Genomic DNA, 25,627 nt, shown 5'->3' with positions numbered 1-25,627 from the left:
TAAATTGCTCATCATTTCTCTGCCAGCCTGACTTTCTTATTTGGAGATAAAAGATTGTAGCATTGTCCAAACTTTCTGGAAACTTATGAGCACCTTTTTAACTATCATTTTTTCTCTTAATATTTTTTTCTAAATTTCTTTCACCAGAGCTGCCATTGCCTCCTCAGTTCTAATGAGAGCAACAATATTACATTTCCCAGTGTTCAAACTGATGTTTGCTTGAGTTCTTAGTTTTGCTTCCAGAGATTTTTTTTCTACTTCTTCAAGTTAGTGCGCTCATTTAGTCCATCCACATATATGCTTCAAAACCATTTATCAAAGCACCTTTCCTGTCATCTCTGTTTTCTTCAGATATAGTTATTGGTACTTCCTTTAACTAAGTTTAAAAAGTTCCTTCCTCTAACTTTTTCCCAAAATCTTACCATCCTATCTTCAGAATGCCTACTTTTTTCCCAAAATATGAAGCTCTGTCACTTTATGGTTCTTGAAATTCTACTTTATATACCCTTCACTACCTCACTAAAATGAAAGATGAAAATGCCCTTGGTTTTTTTTAAACTTACCAACTTAATTTACATTTAAAGTGTGTAGGGACTTTCCTGGTCCAGCCCTCTGTGCTTCCATCGCAGGGGGGTGCAGGTTCCATTCCTGCTCTGGGAACTAAGCTGCTGCACAGCTCAGCCAAAAAATAAAAACAAGTAGGTAGGTACAGTAGTGTACTCTTACTACCCAGCAGGATGCACATGTGTCTGCTTGTGCACACATGTGTGTGAAAGCCAACCTCTGTGGTTAAGTTTCAATCTCATTGGGATGGCAAAACAAATACCCCTGAGTGAAACAAATTTGACTCATTCTAATGGGCACCTGTAATGTAAGTTAGTGAGGTTAAAACACCGCATAATGAAAAACTTGAAGCAGAGATGAGAAAATAAACTCACAGGAGTAGGTTGGGTATCGAAAATAGTGAGAACATTAACTCATTTGAAATAAGGGATGTATTGGGGAAAAAATAGAAAATGATAGATATCAAGGGGCCAAGCTAAGTTTGGTATGTAGTCAAGAGCTGGGGAGCCACTGAACATTTTTTAATAGAATTTAGTCTGGCATTGGTATACAAGATGAATTAAAGGATCACAATGAGAGAACTGAAAGGGTCCTTAGAGATAATTTAATCCAACTTCATTATCACACAAGATCAGAAAGAGTTAGTGTATTCCTGAAGCTAGTGATAGATTCTGAACAAAGCTAGGATTCTTTCTTGATTGTAAGTAACCAGTGAGCAATTTATAAATATACAATTATCACATTTTACATAGTGTAACTGTAGCCCTTATTTATGTATAATAGTTGTCTGTATACCATGTCAATATTTTTCATAACTGGATGCATCAGTGTTACCTTAATTTCTAAATTCTTAGAGGCAAACATTATGTCAGTTTATTTAATCCACTAGAGGTCACTGTTTTTTCACAAAAAATGTTTGGTATTTTTATGTGTGCTAATGATCAGAACTCTGGAATTCAATATTTTCTTAAAAAGCTTGTCTAGATATTGTACGTATAAGCTTTACAGAAATGTATTTTAAAGAAAGTCTTTTCACATAGGTTATGAATGTTACACCCCATAGCATATCTTTTAAAGGCAAAAAATGGCTTTTTTTAAAAAAAAAGCTAACATTTAGTATTTAATACAGAGATATTTTTATTAGTTTTGAATGAGTTGTAATAAATAAGCTATGTCACCATAATTGCAAGTTATAATTTTATTAATATTGCTATTTTCATTATAATTTAAAAATAATAAATTTGAAAATCCATTCAAGAATTAGATATTTTATTGTAATGACTTCTTGATTGAAATATAGTTGACATATAGTGTTATATATTAGGCTCAGATGTACTCGTGGTGATTTGATAATTGCATACATTATGGAATGGTTACCATAATAAGTCCAGTAACCATCTGTTCCCATACAAAGTTACTACAGTATTATTGACCATATTCCTTATGCAGTACTTTACATCTCCATGGCTTATTTCTTTTTAACTGGAGGTTTGTACCTCTTAATCCCCTTCACCTATTTCATCGACACATACACCCCTCTCCCTTCTGGCAACCACTTGTTTCTTCTCTGTATTCATGAACGATTTCCAGAATTTTTGACCATTTTACCTTATCCAACACATACATAGAACTGAAGAAAAAGTTTTATGAAATCATTTTTATCCTCCCTACCTTGAAAGCCTGTTATTTTCTACTCTGTTGCTTTTTTTGAAATGCTGGTAGCAACCTCCTTAATTGGTTGGTCCTGATCTGCAGAGCACTGTTTTGTTGAATCCAGCTTAGGATTTTAGTATTGTTTTATTCTAGGAAAGTCTTATCAGCATTGAACCTCATTTTCCTCATTTGTAAAGTAGAAACTTGCATTTAACCTTAGATCCCTTTCATTTTAACGTTTTACAGTTCTAAGTCAGTCACTGCTGCTATAGTTGAAAGTTTTCTGGATAAGAATTGTCTCATTTATAAAAATGATGAAAATTAAAAATATCAGCTTAAGCCTAGGGAAATTTATACTACCTTTTAGGGAAGTCTGTCTCATTTAAGAGTTTAGAATAAAAGTTACTGACTTTAAATAGTTAAAATTCTTTAGTCTTGTAGAAGGCTGATAAAAGACTGAATTAAAGTTTTTATATTATGAATAAAAACCAAGAATATTTTATATTTTATAGTATGTCCCAAACAACTTGAAATTTACATATTCAGAGACACGATCTTACCATTTGTCAATAGAATGTTAAATTTGACTCAATTTGGTTTTTCTTACATTATTGTGAAAGCTAATGTTAATCTATCTACCAGATTCTTAAATACTAAAGCCTATATTATCTCCTAAAATTTATAAAATATTATTTTGTACCATAATAAACTCATTACCACCTTGGTAAAAATGTATAAAGCAGCTTAGGAAAAATTTAGACAAATTCATGAATTCTAGCTCCATATTTCTGTTAAGGCTTTAGAGTCAGAAAGGGTCTTACAGGTTTTGTGTTCCCTCTTTTTCGTTATTTAAGGTAAAAATATCTGGAGTATGCCTTGAATGTCGTGGACAGCAGCAGTGCTTTACACAGAAAGGCTCCTGATGCCCTGTCAGAGACAAAACATTGACCTAGATGGCCTGGGTCATGACACAGTGTGAGGTTTCACATGTTGTGAGTTAGAAAATTTTCACACACTTGGTGGCCAGAACCAGACCACATACAGTTTTGTTCCTGAGACAGCATGCTCCTTTAGGTAGTAATATTACATAGTTTTATAAATATTATATATTTATAAACCTTGTGGTTAACTGGAGGCTCTGACAAGTCTTTGAAGGAGGGAAGCTTCTAAAATTGTAATTAAAAAATCAGGAGTTAAAGCTAAAGAGGAAAGACAAATGTTTAGAATCAAAGTTTGATTTAAAAGATGAAATTGGGGTAAATGGTTAATGCTGACAGAGCTGAAAGCGCCATCATGTGGCCCAGCGTAGGGGGTTTTCACACATGTTTCTTGGCAATAAACACGGTATAATCTCAGAGGTGCGGAAGCCTAAAACCTCTGCAGGACAACTTCTATAACCTCTTCCTGAACAGCCACCTCTGTTGCTTGGTAGACAGAATAAAAACTCTCTGAAACAGCTTTTAACATATTTGAAAAACTCCCACCACAGGAGGGAATTGCAGTCTGCACCTTCCGTTGGTTTATTTATAATAATTCTAAGTGATATATACACACACACATCAAGGTCTTTTGGTGTGCTTTTTCTAGTTTTAGACTTACTTTGGTAAAGTTACAGTTAATCATCTAATTTATAATTTAGTGAAAATAATATGTTTATGGAGAACCAGCTTGAAAGTATTCTTTAACATGGTTACTTATTTTTAAAATTGAAATTATCTCGGTTAAATGTCTCAGGACAACATAAACTTTGAAGGGAATGGAAGGTACCTAGATTGAAGAGAAATGGTATTTTTAACAAAAAGCTTTTGAATTTCATCTAAACATAAAAGAAAGAACAATGTGACTTGGTACCTTGTTTCTAAAACAGCTCATAGCAAAAACCAAAGTTTTATATGGAATCTTTTGTCCTCATTAAACTCAATTTTAGTTTATTTTAGTGTCAGGTACCACTCGCCCTTTTATAGATTGGAAATCAGAGTATTAAGTTCATTCCTAAAGCATCTAGAAACAATGTTCAATATAGTTTTCTTTACATGAAGTCAGAAAACTGAAACGAGAGAGGAAAATAATGAAGTATATTGAATTCATGTGGAAGGGGTTATGTAAAGACAGTTTCATCACAACTTTGGGGGTTCCTTTTTCTGGCTTTAATTAGAGGCAACATGTTAGAACTTAGGCTTTGAAAGACCTAAATTCAAATCTTAGATTTACTGCTTGAGACATGTAGTGATCTTGGGAACCCCCTTAAGGATCACTTTACTCCTCAGAGCTTCAGTTTCCTCATCTATAAAAATAAAGTTGTGAGTTATGTGAGGATCAAATGATATAATATATGGAGCCACGTAGCAGAAAATGTGGGAGAATGAAAAGGTCCTGGAGATGGATGGTGATAGTTGTACAATAATGTAAATGTACTTGATACCACTGGACTATTGCTAAAACAGTTTAAATGGCCAGTTTTATGTTTTATATATATATATATTTTTTTTTTTAACCACAATTTTAAAAACATTTACCACATAAAAAGCACTCAGTATATGCTAATTTCCCCCATTCATTAGAGATTGCGTTTTCTTTTAATTCTTAGTGTTTTTCTCAAAAAATATCAAGTTGCATTGCTGGAGATGTCTCATAGGACTACTTAAATTATCTTCATGATTTAGAATAATGTATACGTTTGTATTACTCTTGATTCAGCCATACTTGGACCTTATTCTTATTTGGAACTATTCTGCCTCCAAGATCTTGAAATAAGAGCTTCCCGTCTCTGACCACAACCTCTATCTCATCTACAGCTGTCACTCCTGAGTGTGCTCTGTGACCTCATTTTGACCTTCTGTCTCTACCTTAGCTCTGTTCTTCTAGGGTGGGAGACCCTCATTAAATTTGTTTTCTTGAGCTCCATGGTAAGCAGTTGTAATATCATCCTCTCAAACAATCCCAGATTCTTTCTCCCTTAGTCTTCTACCGTGTCCACCTTCCCAAAATTCAGTCATCCTTTTTTTCCTGTTTCTCAAGATTATTAGGTAAAATTCTCAAATAAGACCATTAGCACTTTAGATACGCTGTCTCATTTATTTCAATCCTCACAACATACTCGGGAAGTATTGGTACCCATTTTATGGATGGTGAAACTGAGGCTTTAGCGACTCACTCAAGAACACTTAGCTCATGTGTATAGATTTGGGATTTAAATCCAGATTTATCTGGCGCCAAAGCCTACACTCCTGTGGCCCTGTTCCAGTTGATTCTCTCTAGTCTCAACAGTGTGCTCACATGTTTCTTCTTTCTTAATGACTATGATATGTTCAGACCTGTTCTCCTCTCCTTAAGTGTTGAAGCCCCCCACCCCCAACTCCTAGTAGATACAACCTACTACTTAAGTGAAATGATTGAGGACATCCACCAGGATCTCCTTCATTATTTTCTTCATATACTCTCTCATTTCTCTGCCTCCTCATTGCTAATATAGTACCCTGTATGTTCCCGATTCTATTCTCCTCTCACCAAGGATTTGTGATTTATTCCTATTTTCTTCCTTTTGCAAACCCTTCCTTTAATTCTTCTTCCTCTACTTTAAAAAGGAAAAAAATCTGAAAATTATTCTTTAGATTCAGCAACACTGGTAATTTGTGGTCTTAGCAAGAGCCATTTTAGTAGAGTAATGCATACAGATATCAGGAGGCAGAGGGCTGAGGACTGAATAGGAGATAGTGGGATTGGAAGTGATGAGTGTAGCTTTCTTTAAAGAAGTCTGTCAGTGAAAGGGGAGAGGGTTATATGGCTCAAGGACAGAGTTGTTTTCTATGTGTGTGTATATGTGTTTTTTATGTGTTTTTCTTTTTAAGAAATAGGCTAGATTTAACCTTGGTAACTTACCAAAAGGAAAGAGAAAAAAGGGAGAGGTTTGTGGAGGTTCAAAAGGGAGGGGATATATGTATACCTCTGGCTGATTCATGTTGAGGTTTGACAGAAAACAACAAAACTCTGTAAACCAATTATCCTTCAATTAAAAGAAAAAGAAATTAACCAGTCCAGAAATAAAAAGTGAAAAGAAAAAAAAAAAAAAACCTCCCTGTAAAATTCATAGGATTCACCTCAAACGCCTTTACATATAAACTATATTGTTCTTTAGAGACACAGCTGAATCTGAAGCTTGTCATCATTGGCTCAGCAGGAAGTTTTTCTTCTCTTAATTTCCTGTAGCAACTCATCTCTCTCTCAGGGTACTTATTACATATTCTGTTGAATTATACGGTGCAAGAGTGCAGTTCTTGTGAGCCACGCTGGCTGGGTTGATACCTGGGCTTACCACTTAGCAGCTGTGTGACTTTCTGCACGCTACTCAGTCTTTCAGTACTCAGCCTTTTTATCTGTAACGTGGGATGACAGCAGTAGCCACATCATTCTCATGAGGATGGTTACTTGTAAATCTCTCAGAATGTGCATTTTCCTCCTACTAAATTGTAATGTCCTTAAAAATAGAAACTTATTCTTTATATTATTTAACATACCCAGTATAGTCCATGTGTATAATATTTCAGAATTTTATTTTTGGAGGAATTTGTTGAGTGATGGAATATACCCTGTATTTACAGGTTAGCCATTTAGTTAGTACAAGAATCTAGTTGAGAATCACTGTGTCTATACACATTTTTTTCCCCTACACTGATACTCATATCCCGGTGTAGAACCAAATGCCAGACAGCTGCATAGTACTGGACCTTGATAATTTTAGCCTAGGAGACTTGGGCAAGGATGTGGGATAGGAAGAGTGAGAAAACTACAAATGGAAGTGGGAGGAAGTAGTCAACAGGCAATAAAACACTCTGTTGTAGACGTTAGCATATTATTTAGTATGCTAAAAAAGCTCTTAATGGGAGTTATAAATATCCGCTGGAGTAGTCAAGACTTGTCACCATCCAAGCAGTGTCATTTGTTTTCTTTGAGTAACACCGAACCAAGGTAGCTCTTGTGACTAGAGTTTTCATGAGTGGGAAGAAGCAGGGTAAACAGGATCATTTGGATGATTGCAAAAGGACACACCTTGATTGACTGAAGGACTAAGGAAAGGAAAAAATAGATTAAATTTTTATTCTCAGGGAACTCTCTGATTATTGCCTTATTTTGTCTTTTTCTTCTGAATTTTTTATTATTGGTCTTGGGGGAATTTCTGAACTGTAGGGGAATCTCTCGAACAGGAATGTATGCTCATGGGTGGTTCTTAGATGTTTAATGGGAAAGAGTAACTTGATCAGCTAGCAGTGTCTCCCATAACTAAGGAGAGGACTGGCAATGAATCCATCCCCTACAGTGCCTTGTATGCTAAACAAAAGATGAATGGATTATCTAGGCAATATATGATTGATGCTATGATGTTTAATTATATAGAATAATACTTTCAACTCTGATGTTTTTGATTGGCAGCCTTTAAATGTCATAACTCAAATGACTTCTGATTCCATATATCTATTTAGTTTCACTTTTTAAAATAGAAATTCTTTGCACTATTACCTTCATTGCAGCCCTATTTTTCCTTTTAAATGGAGTTTATGTTCAGTGACTTAGTTTCTCTTTAGTGCACACCTATTTCCTTGTACTAACTCTTTTTTTTCCCTATTAACTGACTTTGTTTTCTAGAGCAATTTTAGGGTCACAACAAAATGGAGAGGAAGACACAGAGATTTTCCCATAAAGCCCCTGCCCACACACATGCCTAACGTGCTCTACTATCAGTATCCCCCATCAAAGTGAGCCTACATAGATGAGCCTACATTGACACATAATTATCACCCACACCCATGTTTACACTAGGGCTCACTCTTGGTGAACAGTTTGGGGTTTGGACAAATGTATAATGATTTGAAGATACCGTTACACTATCATACAGAGTAGTTTTATAGCCCTAACAATCCTTTGTGTTCTACCTATTCATCTCCTACTCTCAAACTTACATAACCGCTTATCTTATTACTGTCCCAATAGCTATACCTTTTCTAAATGTCATATAGTTGGAGTCCTATATAGTATGTAGTCCTATACAGTATGTAGCCTTTTCAAACTGGATTCTGTCACTTAACACGTTTAATTTTTTCCCTGTTTTTTCATAATTTGGTGGCTCTTGTCTTCTTAGCACTGAATAAAATTTCATTGTCTGAATTTACTGTAGAATTTATCCATTTACCTACTGAAGGATGTCCTGGTTGCTTCCAAGTTTTGACATATATGAATAGAGCTGCTGTAAGCATAGCATACAGGTTTTTGTGTAGACATAAGTTTTCAACTTCTTTGGGTAAATACCGCAGTGTGTGATTTCTGTATTGTGTGGTAAAGAGTATGTTTAGTTTTTGTAAGATGTCTCCAAGATGTCTCCCAAAGTGATTGTACCATTTTGCATTCCCACCAGCAATGAATGAGAATTTCTTTTTCTTCACATTTGATAGTGTTAGTGTTCTGTCTGGATTTTGGCTATAATAGGTGTTCAGTAATATCTCATTATTTTATTTGCACTTCTGATGTCACATGAGGTGGAGCATCTTTTCATATGCTTGTGTGCCATCTGTATATCTGCTTTGGGGAGCTCTTGGGTGCATGTCTTAGTCTGTTCAGGCTGGTACTACAAAATGGCATGGACTGGGTAGCTTATAAGCAAGAAGAATTTCTTCTCACAGCTATAGAGATTTTAAATCTGAGATCAGGGTGCCAGTGTGATTGGGTGAGGACCTCTTCTGGGTTGAAGACTTCTGGTTTTGGCCTCACGTGGTAGGATGGGGAGGGATTTCTCTGGCCTCACTTATAAAGACACTAATCTCATTCAAGAAATATTTGCCCCTGTGACCTAATCACCTCCAAAGGGCTCACCTCCTAATACTGTCCCATTGAGCTAGGATTTAACATACGAATTTGGTGATGAGGGGACACAAACATTCAGACCTTTTGATCTTATTGGTGGTCTGGATTTTGGTTATTCCTAAAGATGTATAGTGATGTCTCTTTGTTTTGTTTGTTTTTCCATTATTTTTTAAATTTGCATTTCCCTGATGAACTGTGGTGTAGAGCATCTGTTCATATACTTATTTATCATCTGTTTATCTTCTTTGGTGAGGTATCTGTTAAGGTCTTGGGCCCATGTTTTAATTGAGTTTGTTTTCTTGTTGAGTTTTAAGTGGGCTTTGATATTTTGGATAACAGTCTTTTATTAAATATGTCTTTTGCAAATGTTTTCTCCTAGTCTGTGTCTTATATTTTTATTCTCTTGACAGTATTTTTCACAGAACAGAAACATTTAATAAAGTCTGACTCATCAATTCTTTTTTCATGGATCATGCCTGAGTATAAGGTCTCTGTCTAGAATAATTTTTTTGCACGTGGAACATCATTTTTTGAAACAACTGTATTTTCTCCATTGTGTTGCCTTTACTTCTTTGTCAAAAACCTATTGACTGTATCCATGTGGGATGCTTCTGGCCTCTCTGTTTTTTCCCACTGATCTTTCTTGTCTCTTTTTCACCAGTGCCACACTGCCCTGTCTTGATTACTGTAGTTTTATAGTAAGTCTTGGAGTCAGGAAGTGTCACTCTCTGACTTTGTTCTTCTTCAGTATTGTGTTAGCTATTCTGGGTCTTTGCCTCTCCATAAAAACTTTAGGATCAGTTTGTCGATATCCATAAAATAATATGCTGGGATTTTGATTGGAGTTGCATTGAATCTGTATATCGAGTTGAGAAGAACTGACTCCTTGACAAGACTGAATCTGTTGGTAAATACGTAGAATACTGATCCATTTATTTAGTTCTTTGTAGTTTTTAGAATGTACTTTTTCTGAGTACTTCTGTAGTACTTTACAGAGTTTTCATATTTTCTTGAACTCATTTGCTGTTGTATTGGTTCCTTTTGTACTTGGCTTTGTAAGAACTTTTTCCTCCTGTTTTTGATATCCTTGATGCCCAGCTAAATGTGATTTTGATATTACAAGGCAAAATTTTCCTAGAGTTAAATCACCTGACCTACATATCCCACAACAATGCTGCAGTACAACTGCTTTATCAATTAAGGCAAAAAGTCTTACTGACTATATAAACAAAATACAGGAGAGTTATAATAATCTCTGCCCTCAACAAGCTTGTAGTCTAGTTAAGAAACTAGACTTAAACATATGAAAAGTAAGACATTTAGATAAAATTTCTGTATTAGGTCATAGAAGAGTACATGATTAATGTGTATTAACTGTAAAGACAATGATGACTGAAATTTAGAGAAGGGAGAGATTTACTTTAGCAGGTTAGTGAGGGAAACTCTTTGGGCTTGTAGAACTTAGTCCAGAAATATGAGAAAATTTGGATAAAAAAGATTAATCCAGATTTCTTGTGGATGAGTTTTACAATATGTTGTCATTTATATTTTTTTTTTTTAAATTTTATATAAAAAAATTTAAACTGTTTCCTTTTTTGTTATGTTGTCTATGCAAAGTGGTTATAATGAACCACTTTCAAGTGTTTGATATATCAGGGCTTTCAATTTTTTATTCCTGTGTTCTTGTTACAGACATCCTGATTTTCAGCTGCTACAGGAAGGACAAAGGTATGGTTGAATCAGTATCATTTACCTTCTGTATATTCATGTTAATAGAAACATTAAGAGTAAACCAGGTGATATGAACTCTTGGACTTCCTGTGCTGGTGCATTATGTAAATGCCCATTCTAGCCCACACAAAGAAATATTTGCCTTGTACAGCTTTTTTTCTTTTGTGATGGTAAGATGATGTGTTTGATCTGTATGATTTACTGTACAGCTGTTCCTACCAAGGAAGTCTAATTGAACCTGTTGAAATACGACACAAACACAGCTTCCATCTGAGATACTGTGCTTCTTTGTCAACCAAATTGTGCCAATTACATTTGTTGAAAGGTTTTTATGGCCTTATTTTGTAGAATTTCAAAACATTAATGTATCAGTTATTTAATTATTTGAAAGAGTGTTTAAAGCATTAATAGAAATTCCGAGTTTTTTCCCCTAAACTTTCCTAGTGACATTGCTTGTCCAGCCATGATCGTCTCTCAAAACGCACCGTTTTACCTTCCAGAGTAATTTTCCTGGTTATGACTTAATAACCTTAGTTACACGGAACTGAGCACAAGTGAGATGCTCTTTTAATTGATATAAATCTTCAATTTATGGGTTTGAAATAGTAAAGAAAAATATGATTAATTACCTTACAATTCCAAGAGAAAGTATACATGAAAATTTAGTTGTTCTAAGTTTTTTGAAATTGTACTTCAGTTACAGTAGACAGTTCATGACTGTCTAGGCTAAATTCTAGCTTAAAAACTATTACCTGATACTGAATAAACTTACTATCTTTTTTTCTCCATTTCCATCCAGAACCTTGTTTTCAACTCTGCTTTTATTCTTCTTTTATACTTTCCCCAAGCATGCTTTTTTGTTTATTGCTGAATTATTTTATCTCATTTTAAAAACCTTTTTAAAAATTGCAGTAGCCACTTTTGGAGAGCAGTTTTAAGTTTACAGAAAAATTGTGTGAAAAGTAGATGTCCTATATACCTTTTCATGACTCTTGCAGTACTTCTTGACCCAGAATCCTTCCCATCCTGACCTTTTAAAGTTCTGTTTTGTGCATTTGCTTAAGGTTAATTGATCTCCTCCCCTCATCTATCTCGTTTGTATAGACAACGCTTCTCTTTGCCTTTACTCTTTCATATTTTTAATCTTTTATAAACCTAATCTGAAAATTAAAGTAACATAAGCAAAGGGAAAACTGTTGTCTTTAATTATTATCCTTGTGTCTTAATTCTGGACTTTCAAGTATCTTTCATTGATTAATGTTGATTTGCCAACTTTTTCTTTTGAATGACTTTCTTATATTTTTCATTTAATGCAATTTTCTACATAACCATCAGCCAGAATTGGAAAATGTTTAAACATCTTTTTTTAAATATTCAAAATCTAAACAGAGTTCCTACAGTTTTTTGTGTGTTTTTTTGAGAAACCAGTAATGAGATTATCAAAAGAAACCTTAAAAAAAACTGGATTCATTACAGAAATGGAGTGAGAAAAAGTCAGAATAATTCAGTAGGATGGAATTATCGAGTGTTGGTTTGTGGGATTTTGTTTGTGTGGGTATGGTTTGATTTTTTGTTTTGTTTTTCTTCTTTTTGCTCAACTCTTACAACACTTTTAAAATGATTAAGGAGAAAAGATAAGGGAAGAAGATGGAAAGAGAACTATATCAAATATGTAGAGAAACTACAGAATTATAACTTTCTTCTGAAATGTGTGTGTATGTATATATAGGCCTAGATAAATATTGGCTTATAAATAAAGCCTTGCCTGGGGAATAAAATTTTTATCTTGAAAGTTACAAAGTATAAATTCTCTGGGACATTTTGTTATTGTGTTACAGTTGTTTTTATTTCTTTCTCTCAACAGTGGTCCTTCTGGAGAAGAAATACAGTTATGCAGCAAAGCCATTAAAACATCAGATATTGACAATCCTGGCCATTTTGAGAACCATTATGAATCTAGTTCTTCTAGCACTCATAGTGATAGTAGCAGTGATAATGAGCAAGACTTTGTTTCCTCCATTCTACCAGGAAACAGACCAAATGCAACGAGTATAAGGCCACAGCTGCACAAAAAAAGCATAATGAAAAAGAAAGCTGGTCAAAAAGTTAACTCTCAACATGAAAGCAAAGAGCAAACAGTAGTAGATGTCATTGAGCAGTTAGGCAATTGCAGATTAGATAATTGGGAGAAAGCTACGGCTTGTGAACTTCCTTTACAGAATGTAAATACACAGATTTCTTCAAATAGTTCTCTGCAAGAAAAATTAGAAGCTTCAGAAATTTCTGATATTAAATACAGTAGTTCAAAAGTAACTCTTGTAGGCATAAGTAAGAAAAGTGCGGAGCATTTTAAGAGGAAATTTGCCAAATCAAACCAAGTTTCTGGGTCAGCTTCCAGTTCATTGCAGGTGTGCCCTGAAATTGCAAAGGCAAACTTACTTAAAACCCTGAAAGAGACTTTGATTGAGTGGAAGACAGAAGAAACTTTGAGGTTTTTGTATGGCCAGAATTATGCATCTGTATGTCTAAAATCCTCCTCAACCCCTCTGGTTAAAGAAGAGCTTGATGAAGATGATACAAACTCTGACCCAGATGGTCATTCCCCTGCCTTGCAGGAGTTGAACAGCTTGGATGAGTCTTTACAATTTAGAGCCTCAGATACAGCCATTAAACCACTGCCAAGTTATGAGAACTTGAAAAAAGAAACTGAAACATTAAATTTAAGGATCAGGGAGTTTTATAGAGGACGATATGTTTTGAATGAAGAAACTACCAAATCACAAGACTCAGAAGAGGTATGTCTTAATGACAATTTTTTTTTTTTAATATTGATTTATTTCGCTGCAGCAGGTCTTAGCTGCAGCATGTGGGATCTTCAGTCTTTGTTGTGGTGTGCAGGAATCTTTTTTTATTAGTTGGCGGCATGCAAACTCATAGTTGTAGCATGTGGGATCTAGGTCCCGACCAGAGATCAAACCCAGCCCCACTGAATTGGGAGGGTGGAGTCCTAGCCACTGGACCACAAGGGAAGTCCCTTAATGATGATGATTTTTCCATACTGCTAATATATGGAACAATCACCATAGTAAACCTTAGAGCAGGAAGAAAAGTACTGAAAGAATTTAAGAAAGAAGATTCCCTTAATCATTTGGTTTAAAATGCCATCTCCAGTATTCACATTGAAAGTTGAAAGTGAAAGTTGCTCAGTCGTGTCTGACTCTTTGTGACCCCATGGACTGTACAGTCCATGGAATTCTCCAGGCCAGAATACTGGAGTGGGTAGCCTTTCCCTTCTCCAGGGGATCTTCCCAACCCAGGGATCCGCATTGCAGGTGGATTCTTTACCAGCTGAGCCACAAGGGAAGCCCAGGAATACTGGAGTGGGTAGCCTATCCCTTCTCCAGCAGATCTTCCCAACCCAGAAATCGAACCGGGGTCTCCTGCATTGCAGGCGGATTCTTTACCAACTGAGCTATCAGGGAAGCCCAGTATTAGCATTATTATTTTCAAAATAAGTTTGTCCTAGAAAATTTTCATAGACATTTAACCTTTTTTCGCTAATGTAGAAATTTGTGGGACAAAGTTTTCTTTAAAACCTAGTTTTCATGGACTATCTAGACTCTGAAAAGACTTCTTTTTTCTTTGCTGATGTATATGCTTTCTGATTTCTACATAGGTTGTGTATCTTTGTGTTTTATTTCCAATGGGACTATGAACATTTATGGGAGTAAATTTGCTAATTGAATAGTGAAATATTTGGTTAATATTTGGAAAGCATGGTCACTTAAAATATGAATGAAATGACTTAGTAAAGGAGACATATTGGGAAAATAGAGGACATAGGAGAAAATGGAAGGAGCACATTTGGGTAAACCTAGATTTGAATATCTGCTCTCTCATTTACTAGCTGTATGAAAACTTAGTCTCCTGAGTCTAATTGCTTATCTGTAAATGGGATTGTAAATGGCTTCCCTTGCTCAAAAGTCATGAGTTTTAAAAGTAATGCATATAAAGGATTTATCACAGTACCTGACATATAATTGGTATTCAGTTATATGTAAATAGTCATATGTAGAAAGTGATGTATGCCACTGAGATTTAACAGGGGTCTTTCAATATTTCCATTATCCTATTTTGGTTGATGTGTAGTTTGGGAAATGAAGTAATTTGGCATGAAGACAAATAGGTGATAACCTTGTTTTTAGCACAGAAGTTTGTTACTAAAGATTTCTGAGTAAATATGGCTCTAAATTAAATGACACATTGGAGATTTTAAAAGATTTTACTATATTTAAAAATACAGTAAAAAATTCAGAAGTTTCTTATATTTCTATAGAATATTACCTACCCAAGCAGTATACTTGTATTATTAGACAGCATCCGTAAATTTTACATGAAGCTTGGAGAAACGTTGATCTCTGCCATTCAGCTGTACAGCCTTTTATGCCTATATCATTTTTATGCTTATAAGCCTTACAAAGGGAAAATTAATCCCTAAATTTGATTGCTTCGGTTTTTAAACCTCTTTCCTTGAAGTATAACACAAATTGTAAGTGTACAGCTCATTGCATTATCGTAAGTGAATATACCAGTGTAATCACTACCCAGGCTACAAAATTTGAATAAACCAGAAGGTCCAGTATGTCTCCTACAAATCATTACCTCTTTCCAGAGTTAATGACTATTAACAATAGCATAGTTTTCCCAATTTTGAACTATATGTAAATAGATTCACTATGTATATAATTTATTTCATGCAACATTGTGCTATATGTACTAAATCATTTCAGTCATGTCTGACTCTTTGCAGCCCCATGGACTGTAACCTGCCAGGCTCCTCTGTGCATGGGATTCTCTAGGCAAGAACAATGGATTGGTTTGCCATGCCCTTCTCTAGGGATCTTCCCGACCTAGGGATTGAACCTGGATCTCTTATGTCTCCTGCATTAGCAGGCGGGTTCTCTACCACTAGCGCCACCTGGGAAGTCCTTGGAAATTCCCTGGCAGTCCAGTGGTTGGGACTTGGCTTTCACTGCAAGGGCCAGCATTCGATCCCTGGTTGAGGAACTAAGATCCCACAAACCGCACAGTGTAGCCAAAAAACAACAAAAACCATTATGTATGTAGGTGTTGCATATAGTTGTAATTCATAGTTTTATTGCTGCATGGTATTCCATTCTATAAATATACCATAATTTATTAATGTTAATGAGTATTTAGGCTGTTTCCAGTTTAGGGCTATTAAGAACTATGCTGTTACGAAGTTTTCTTGTATATATCTCTCTTAATGTGTATGCATTTCTGTTGGGTTTGTATCTAGGACTAGAATTTCTGGGTCATGTACACATATATGCAACTATACTAACTATTGCCAAACAGTTTTCCAAAATGGTTCTGCATTGTATTTTCTGCTCTCACTCTGACAGATTCCATGATTCTGCATTCTCACCAATACTTGATATTGTTACTTCTTACCGTTCTGATGGTATTGCTGTTAGGTTATAGTACATTTCTCTGATGATTGAGTTGAGCACTGTTTCATTTGCTTATTGGCCATTTGGATAGTTTGTTTTGTCAAGTACCTATTGTAGTCTTTTTCCATTTATCTGTTGGTGCTGGGTGCTGGGGAGTTCCTGTTGATTTGTCAGAATTCTGTGTGCAGAATTCAAACCCATTTTTGTGTATTACAGATATCTTCCACTGAGATTTTCCTTTTCACTTTTATTAACAGTGTCTTGAACCCAGTTTATTAATTGTTCCCTTTAGTGACTTCTTTAAGAAATCTTTACTTTGCTTGGATTATTTCACCTTCTAGAAGCTTTGTGGTGTTTCCTTTAACATTTAGGTCTGTAATTTATCTGGAATTGATTTTTGTTTATGGTGGGGAGTATCAGTCAGATTTCTTATTTCTCTCTGGGGAAATGTGTGCACGTTACAGTTTGAGAAGCACTGTTGATTTTTCTTTTCTTTCTTGTTTGTTTGTTTGCTTATTCCATAAGTTACTGAGAAAGATGGGAAAGGTTGGTCAAGATTTATCACCATAATTATAAATTGATTATTTTTCCCTTTAGTTTTCTGAATTTTAATACTTTGAGACCATGTTCTTAGGTGTAAATGTGAGATTGTTATGTCTTCTTGGTAAATCAAACCTTTTAGCATATGGAGTAATTTTTCTCTACATTTATTTATTTATTTAATTTTGGTCTTAAAAGATCTACTTTGACACTAGCATTCTTTCATTAGTATTTTCAAGGACTGTCTTAAAAAAAAAAGCCTAGGCTGATAATCTATGTCCTTTGTGTGAAGAATTTTGTCTATTTACATTTAATGTCATAATTTATATATTTAGGTTTAAATCTGCCATCTCACTTGTTGCTTTCTGCATGTCCCATCTGTTCTGTGTTCTTTCTCTCCTTTCTTTCTTTGGATCCAGTATCAGTATTCCAATTTTTTGTCCTCTGTTAGCTTGTTTTTATACGTTCTTTTACTAATCATTAATTGGTTTCCCTAAAGATTAAAACTTGAATCTTTGTCTTACTAAAATTTAATATAAGTTAATACTTTGCTTCCTGGACAGTTAGTACCTTAGAAACTTACATTTACCCACTCGACTTAACATGCTCTTACTGTTGTGCACTTTTATTCTCTCTATATTTTTAAATCCTACAAGATTGTTTATAATCAGTGTTCAGTTGGATTTGCCCAATTAATTACTCTTTTACTGTTCTTCATGTCTTCTACATCTCTGTTCTTTGATCCGGGATCATTCACCATCGGCCTGAAGAATATCCTTTTTTTTAATTAGTGCCAGTTTGCTAATGGTGAATCTTCCCAGTTTTATTTATCAGGAAATTACTTTACTTTCACTTTTGAAAGATATTTCCCTGGACATTAAATTCTAAATTAGCAGTTATTTTCTTGCAGCCCACTAAAAATACATATTCATTGTCTTTTGGCCTCTATTTATTTCTCTTATTTGAAAATACTTTCTTCCTTTAGCTACGTTTAAGATTTTGTTTTTTTGTCCCCTTGGTTGCCATCAGTTTTTGATTGCTTTGCCTAGATGTGATTATATTTGTATTTATTATTTTGGCTGTTATATATACTTAAGTCTGTGATGACTTCTTTCATTAGTTTTGGAATATTCTCAGGTATTACCTCTTCAGGTATTGTTTCTGTCCCATTTTCCTTTTCCTCTCTACCTGGTACTCCAGTTGCAGATATGTTAGTCTTTTTCACTGTATCTTCTGTCTTTATATTCTCCTGCACTTTGCATTACCCTTGGTGGGGAGAGGTGTGTGACTATGTTTCATTTTGGATATTTTCCAAATGAATATTCTCTCTTCAGTCCTTTCTACTATGTTACTAAATCTATCCATTGAGTTATTTTAAATATGATATTTTTCAGTTACTGGGAGTTTCGTTTCTTTCTTTAATATAGTTTCCCATTCTCTGCTAAAATTTTCCATCTTGTCGTTTTTTAAATATATTCAGCATAGTTATTCTAAATAAGGCTGATAGTTTCATTACATGGATTTCCTTAGGGGTTGATCTTATGAACTCGTGTTTCAGATTATGATCATATTGTCCTACTTTATGTGGCAAACATCGTATAATAAAAAATTACAGAGATAACTTGAAACCCAGGCTGATGTTATCTTCCTCTAGAACAGATTTGTGTTTGCTTCTGGCAGATTTGCAGCCATCCCAAATCACTTTAATCCAGTCAGTGATTAAGGTGATTTGAAGCTGGGCTTCAGTCCCTGTAGCAGCGAGTCTGTTTCCTATTCATTCTTATTGGTCTCAAGCTTGGGGAAGGTTGACAGTACCTCTTCCTTTTTGGCATGCCCCAAACTCTGATGCTTAGGTTCTCAGTATCTAAATTGCCTCTTCTAGAATTAGTCAGTGCCTTCTCTGGAATTACTTTCTCCAAAATCTCAGACATAATTCTTTACTGTCTTATTAGCTCTCTGATGCTTTCAAACAAATGTGGGTTTTTTCCCAGCTTTTTCAGTTCTCAGCAAGAAGAGTGGTTTGAATTGTCTTTGTCTGCCATTTCTAGAAGTGGAGTTTCCCAAATTATATTTATAGTATTTGATAATTTTAGTCCTTTAATCTCCTACATTTATGCGACATTTAGCATTTTATAAAGTCTTTTTCTATACATTTTCAGCATTTAATAAAGAAGGTGTTAGTATCCCTATTACACAGATGAGAAAAGACTCTCAAAAGAGGGCAGATGATTCAAGCAAGTTCACACCAGCCTGCTGACTAAGTGGATAGTCAAATTTAAATCTTCTGAAGTCTGATTTTTATTCTACCATATCATAGGTATAAACTTTTGTGTTTTAATGTGTTACTATCAAAGAAAGAATATAAATTTATTATTTTATTTTGCTTTGTTTAAAAATGTGATTCAGCATGATCCCACCTTTCCACTGATAGATTCAAGTTCTCAGAACCAGATCAGAAAACGCATCGTACTTGAAAAACTGAATAAAGTGTAAGTATGTAATTATCATTCCACTTTTATAATATCTAAAAATCAATTTGATATTTGTGGGTTTATAACTTACAGGTGTAATCCTTGATTTTTTAATTTTGAAAAATAATACGTAAAGTTTACATGGATTTCTTCACCTGAGAAACTTGTATTTTTAAGGTGTTCTACCAAAATGTGTTGAAATTGTTTTGTGCTGAAGACAGAGACATAATAAAGACGAAAGTTGAGATTATGGGAATAGAAAACCAAACTACCTCACTTCCATTCAATAATCCAGTGAAGTCAGGGAAAAAATATCAGAGCTGGACCTATTTAAATACTGATTTGTGGTAAATGTGTCATCAGTTTCACATGTGAATAAGATTTTATAAAGGTTTAACGGTTTATTGACTTACTCGGTGTATACGCATATTCAGAGAACCATTTCACACTCAGAAGCTTGAGTGTTGCACTTTAGTTTTGAGCTTCCCGTAGTGGAAATTGTTGTTCTTGTAATTAGCCCAGTCATAAATGACATTTGAAAATTGCAATCTTGGTTTCTCTTTCAAAAGGAGCTTGAAAATCTTTTTTCCAGAGATGTGACGGATGTCTTGAACTTTTCAACTTGCGTTTTTTTTCTTCAGCAGAAAAGACAGAACAGTTTTTTCACGCATTGCTGAAGGTGTTGTGCACATGGAGAAGTCTTAATTTTATAGTAGTTCAAAAATTAAAAAGCCTTTTCTAGAAGCCTTAGTATTTTGAATAGCTTACTTTTCTAAAGTTTACATTTTAAATAAGTGTTTAAATGTAATATTTATTGCATGCTTGTCATGTGTTAAGACTCTTCATATATAATAAATCTGTTTTGCCTTTTTTCTGTTCTTCATACTTGTTTCCATTAAAATTTAATTTATATAACAATATAAGTTACCAACTGTCTGACTTAGGATAAGAAGGTATCAGTCCTTCATTTTCGTTACATAGGTTTTGAAAGTTGGGATAGATTAACTATGCTAGCGTGTAATTAGTAGGTAGGGATTTATGTGAAAATAGTTTTCTAGACTTTTTAGCTGATGAAAGTACCCGCTTTTAAATTTAAGACCACACAGCCATGTCACTGAAGGAATTCTGTTCCTTGTGGGTTTTAGCTGCAACAGGAGATCCCAAAAGGAACCTTGCTAGAATACCAAGTTATTAATATTAGAGTGACAACTAAATCTGAGAAGAGGTAGAATAACTTAAAGAAGGAGAAGCACAAAGAATACTGGAAACAAAATGATAGTGACATAGGGATTTTTTTTGTTTCATTGTTTATGAAAGCAGTTAATTATTTTTCTTATTATGAAAGTTAACACTTTATTATAAAAATAAGACCCTTTCTGGTTTCTGATTGGAACACACCAATTATACAAAAAATTTATTTTAGAGAATCAAAGAAAGTGAACTATGCACGGGGTATTAGATGATATTAAGGAACCATTATTGGTTAAACGTGATGATTTTATTATGGTTTTATACAAAATGCACTTGTATTTAGAGATACATAAAGAGTAATTTAGGGGTCAAAGAAATGACATGGTTTACTTGAAGATGTCGCAAAAAAAAAAAAGGAAAAAGGAAGCAAATGGAACAAAATATTGGGAGGCTAAATCTGGAAATAGAAATGAGGGGTTATTATTGTTTCTCTATTTTGGAACATGTTTTAAACTTATGTAACTTTTTTTTAAGTAATACATGCTTATTCCAGAAGGGTTAGGCTGTGCAAAATGATATAATTAAAGAAGTGAAAATCACTGTAATCACAGTAATTACTATTAATATTTTGATGTTCATCCCTGACATATATGTGATGTGTGTATATTCATTCCCTTTGGTTCCATATTTATTATAGTCTAAACCTAGAGAAAATGACATGCTTGATATATACTGTGTGTGATATACAATTGCATTATAATATGTATGTTTTTATAAAAAATGGGACAACTTCATGTGCATTTTCTTGCCTGGAGAATCCCATGGATGGAGGGGCCTGGTGGGCTGTAGTCTATGGGGTTGCAAAGAGTCGGACACAACTAAGCAACTAACGCACACACACACACGTGCATTTTCCACTTAACGTTTATCATGAATATCTTTCCACATTAAAATATATAGATTTATATTTTAAAGATTTTATTATTTTGTGGTTACATCATAATTTATGTAACCATCTACTGACAGACATTTGTTGCCAGTTTTTCACTACCAAAATATTTCTCCAATAACCGTCTTTTTTTATGTTTGATTATTTCTTTAGGATAAATTTTGTATAGTATTGATTAAAACTGTTGGGTTAAACAGTGTCTGCATTAAAATGTTAGTATATATTGTCAAATTGCTCTCTAGAAATGTACCAGTTTTTACCTTACCTTAAGGATTTAATAAGAAATATTAAATCCACATTCCCATAATGCTCCATTTGGAGGGCAATTCCTCTAGCCTATGTTCTTTCCATTTATTTAATATTTGAAAGTGAAAAGGTAAGAAAGAGACAAGAATATAGATAGCAGCCAAAATATTTTTTCATTTCAGTGCTTCTTTCTGTAGCATAAACTACAAAATAGAGTGTGGAGTTACTTTGAAATATTTCTTTATGACTTCTCACCAGTTAAATCTGGCTTAGCTGTCTCTACCTCAGTGGCATGGTTACCTACCTATGAAATAACCAAACTTAGGCAAGAACCCCCCAAATATATGTATATAGTTATATTCTTTAAATGTATCTACATAATTATATTTTAATAGAAATTTATTTTTTTTAAAGAAATGTAATTTTTATTTTCAGGTTGCCTGGACTTTTGGGACCTCTTCAGATTACATTAGGAGATATTTACACACAACTTAAAAATCTTGTCCAAACTTTCAGGTTAGTATTACTACTACGATTTTCCTTCTCAGTTATTTTGACTTTATGTAATTGCCTTGAAGAATCCATAGTAGACCAAGGCATGAAGAAAGTAAATGATTTACCTTCATTGTCTTAAATCTTAATATACTGTTTTCTCTTCCACTAAACAACATTAATTATATCTTTGGGGGTTTTTGTTCATTTTATTTTTAAATTTTTATTGGAATACAGTTGATTTACAATGTTGTGTTAGTTTTAGGTGTACAACAAAGTGAATCAGTTATACATATATCCATTCTTTTTTAGAGTCTTTTCCCATGTGAGCCATTATGGAGTACTGAGCAGAGAGCTCCCTGTGCTGTACACTAGGTCCTTACTGGTATCTTTTTTTTTTTTTTTTTCAATTATTTTTATTAGTTGGAGGCTAATTACTTCACAACATTGCAGTGGGTTTTGTCATACATTGACATGAATCAGCCATGGAGTTACATGTATTCCCCATCCCGATCCCCCCGCCCACCTCCCTCTCCACCTGATCCCTCTGGGTCTTCCCAGTGCACCAGGTCCGAGCACTTGTCTCATGCATCCCACCTGGGCTGGTGATCTGTCTCACCATAGATAATATACATGCTGTTCTCTCGAAACATCCCACCCTCGCCTTCTCCCACAGAGTCCAAAAGTCTGTTCTGTACTTCTGTGTCTCTTTTTGTTTTGCATATAGGGTTATCATTACCATCTTTCTAAATTCCATATATATGTGTTAGTATGCTGTAATGATCTTTATCTTTCTGGCTTATTTCACTCTGTATAATGGGCTCCAGTTTCATCCATCTCATTAGAACTGATTCAAATGAATTCTTTTTAACGCTGAGTAATATTCCATGGTGTATATGTACCACAGCTTCCTTATCCATTCGTCTGCTGATGGGCATCTAGGTTGCTTCCATGTCCTGGCTATTATAAACAGTGCTGCGATGAACATTGGGGTGCACGTGAAAAATATGGAACGCTTCACGAATTTGCGTGTCATCCTTGCGCAGGGGCCATGCTAATCTTCTCTGTATCGTTCCAATTTTAGTATATGTGCTGCCGAAGCGAGCACCCTTACTGGTATCTTAATGTTTATGTAATTCCCAGTCTCCCAGTTTGTCCCTCCCCCTTCCCCACACATATCTTTTGTTAAATGCAGCCCCTTATTTGCTTAAACTTTGATATGTTTAGCTTTGGATAGTTTATTTATGGAATAATCTAAAATTAAGGAGAATGATATATGAGACACAAAGGTAGCTAGTCAGTAATATCTTGGATTTTACTGAACTAGTAAATATATATTAAATGACCGGCACTTCTGTATTGTTCAGCACTATGGACAATATAGAAGAAGCCTAGTGCCCATCCTCGAGGAAGAACTCCTATGAGAAGACAAGGTGAGCACAGGGAACAGTGCAAAACAGTGGATACTTTAGTTTTGAAGAGTGTAGAACAGACTGAGTGATAAAGACAGGAAGAGGAGAACTAGAGAGTATCAGTTATGAAGTGGAGCAGTCGGGATTTTTCTACAACTATCAAGGTAAAAATACTCCACCAGGCTAAGACAAGATTCTCTACTAGGAAACAATAGAGATAAGCTGCTACATACATCATGAGTAGAGGTGTATACCAGATGTACATTTTGACCCAATGCCAATGACCAAAAATGCAATTAGTTTTTATCTAATTGCATCAAGATAGGATGAGCTTCTAGAGTAGAAGAATCATTTCATCCAAAAAATTAACTATTACTATAGTTTATTGCTAACAATAGTAGTATTGACATGTTCAGTTCAGTTCCGTCGCTCAGTCGTGTCCGACTCTTTGTGACCCCATGAACCGCAGCATGCCAGGCCTCTCTATCCATCACCAACTCCCGGAGTTTACCCAAACCCATGTCCATTGAATCGGTGATGCCATCCAACCATCTCATCCTCTGTCGTCCCCTTCTCCTGCCCTCAATCTTTCCCAGCATCAGGGTCTTTTCAAGTGAGTCAGCTCTTCGCATCAGGTGGCCAAACTGGTTGAAATGGAATAAAAATGTTCTTATATGCTCATTTTATCAGTCAGTAGAAGAGTAGAATGCTGTAGTAATTATGTTGCTTGTGAAATCTTAATTTTATATATAAAAATTTGTAAAATCTTTCAGTTATTTAGCAAAATAGATTGACAGTTAATACAAACATTCAGAAAAATGTTTCCAATAAATTATTTAGTAGGAACTAGGATTCAAAGTTTAGGTGTGTCCCAAAAATTCATCTTCAGCTATTGAAAAGGATCATTTGTAACACTTTATGATTAAATCTTCAGCCTTCATAGAGTTAAGACAATTATAAGTTGTCTAAGACATTCTCATGGCGTCTACAATGTTTATATTTGAAAGTGAATATTCAGGGAATAACAAACCTGAATGATATGATTGTTTTAATTACTGAGATTGTTACACCCATGCAATCACAAGATCAGTGATCACACACAGGTTTATAAATGCCAGAAATGGTTGCTCTATTTGGGCTAGACCTTTGGAATACTAACTGCTTTGCTAAAAGGAAGATTTGGACCAAATACCAAGACCAAAGCCGAACTTCTCTGCATTCCTGTTTAATGAAAGTAAATGAAACTTCTCTGCATTCCTTTTTCGTTAAAAGAGAGAGTCTGTGTCATATACCTACCACAAAACCATCCAAAAGAAGAAAAAAAAAAGTGTTTTCAACCGTCTATAGTGATGATAAAGTTTGAATTCACAGTGTGGTTGCACCGAAGTTTAGGATTTGTTCAGGATTTATTAAGGAAGTAAATATATTAAGATAGCTTAACTGAGGGAAGATGAAGACCAGGTGTTGCTCTGTTTCATTGATTTTTTTTAAAGGACTTGGCATTCAGTTTCTTGCAGACAGTATTTAATTACCATTCTGAGCAAACTGGTTAAGACTCATTAGAAAAGATATAAGAATAATACCTTTGACCTTGAACTACAGATAGGAACTTTGTACTTCATTTTTAACCCTACTCACTTAGAATAAATGAACAAGTGATTCAATTTATTGACTGTATTTTCTAGCACTATTTTTCTGTCTAATTGCATGTTTTCTTTTTTTAAAAAAACTATTCTGAGGGTCTCAGAACTTACTTGAAACCTGTTGAAAAGAAATGTATGACTACAACTCAAGATTGCCACATTATTACTTTTATATGCCCAAAGAATTTAGGTGTTTCAGGTTGGAAACTACTCACTGTCCAGGCTATTTGTTATTTCGGTGTTTTGAAGCAGCCCTGATAATAATATTTAGTTCATGTCAGTACATGGACTCACTGTGGTAACTACTATGTGCTGGACTGTGCTTGGCACTTTACATGTTATCTAATTTCCAAAAAATAGTGGTATTATCCTCATTTTACAGGTGAGAGATGACAGATTAAGTAATTTC

General features: G+C 34.6%; 1 protein-coding gene and 1 non-coding gene across 16 annotated transcripts in view; one reads left to right on the top strand and one right to left on the bottom strand.

Annotated features, from left to right (window-relative positions):
* Nucleotides 1-25,627, top strand: part of RPAP2 (RNA polymerase II associated protein 2) — a 108,391-nt gene that overhangs the window by 17,089 nt on the left and 65,675 nt on the right. For all 15 annotated transcript variants that reach the window (XR_006336051.1, XR_006336052.1, XM_043878895.1 and 12 more), the window contains exons 7-10: nt 10,762-10,797; nt 12,665-13,595; nt 19,221-19,303; nt 22,107-22,187. Coding sequence is in view for 13 of the 15 variants with exons in the window: in XM_043878895.1 (XP_043734830.1) it covers nt 10,762-10,797; nt 12,665-13,595; nt 19,221-19,303; nt 22,107-22,187 (1,131 nt within the window). In the remaining 2 variants the exon portion in view is untranslated. The remainder of the gene's footprint in view (nt 1-10,761; nt 10,798-12,664; nt 13,596-19,220; nt 19,304-22,106; nt 22,188-25,627) is intronic.
* Nucleotides 23,165-23,271, bottom strand: LOC122678421. Its single transcript, XR_006336096.1, has one exon. It is a non-coding gene; the product is annotated as a U6 spliceosomal RNA (small nuclear RNA).

The sequence above is a fragment of the Cervus elaphus genome, chromosome 20, assembly GCF_910594005.1.
Source record: "Cervus elaphus chromosome 20, mCerEla1.1, whole genome shotgun sequence".
Taxonomy (NCBI): Eukaryota; Metazoa; Chordata; class Mammalia; order Artiodactyla; family Cervidae; genus Cervus; species Cervus elaphus.
The sequence above is the reverse complement of the archived record's forward strand: the minus strand, read 5'-3'. Positions and strand labels throughout refer to the sequence as shown.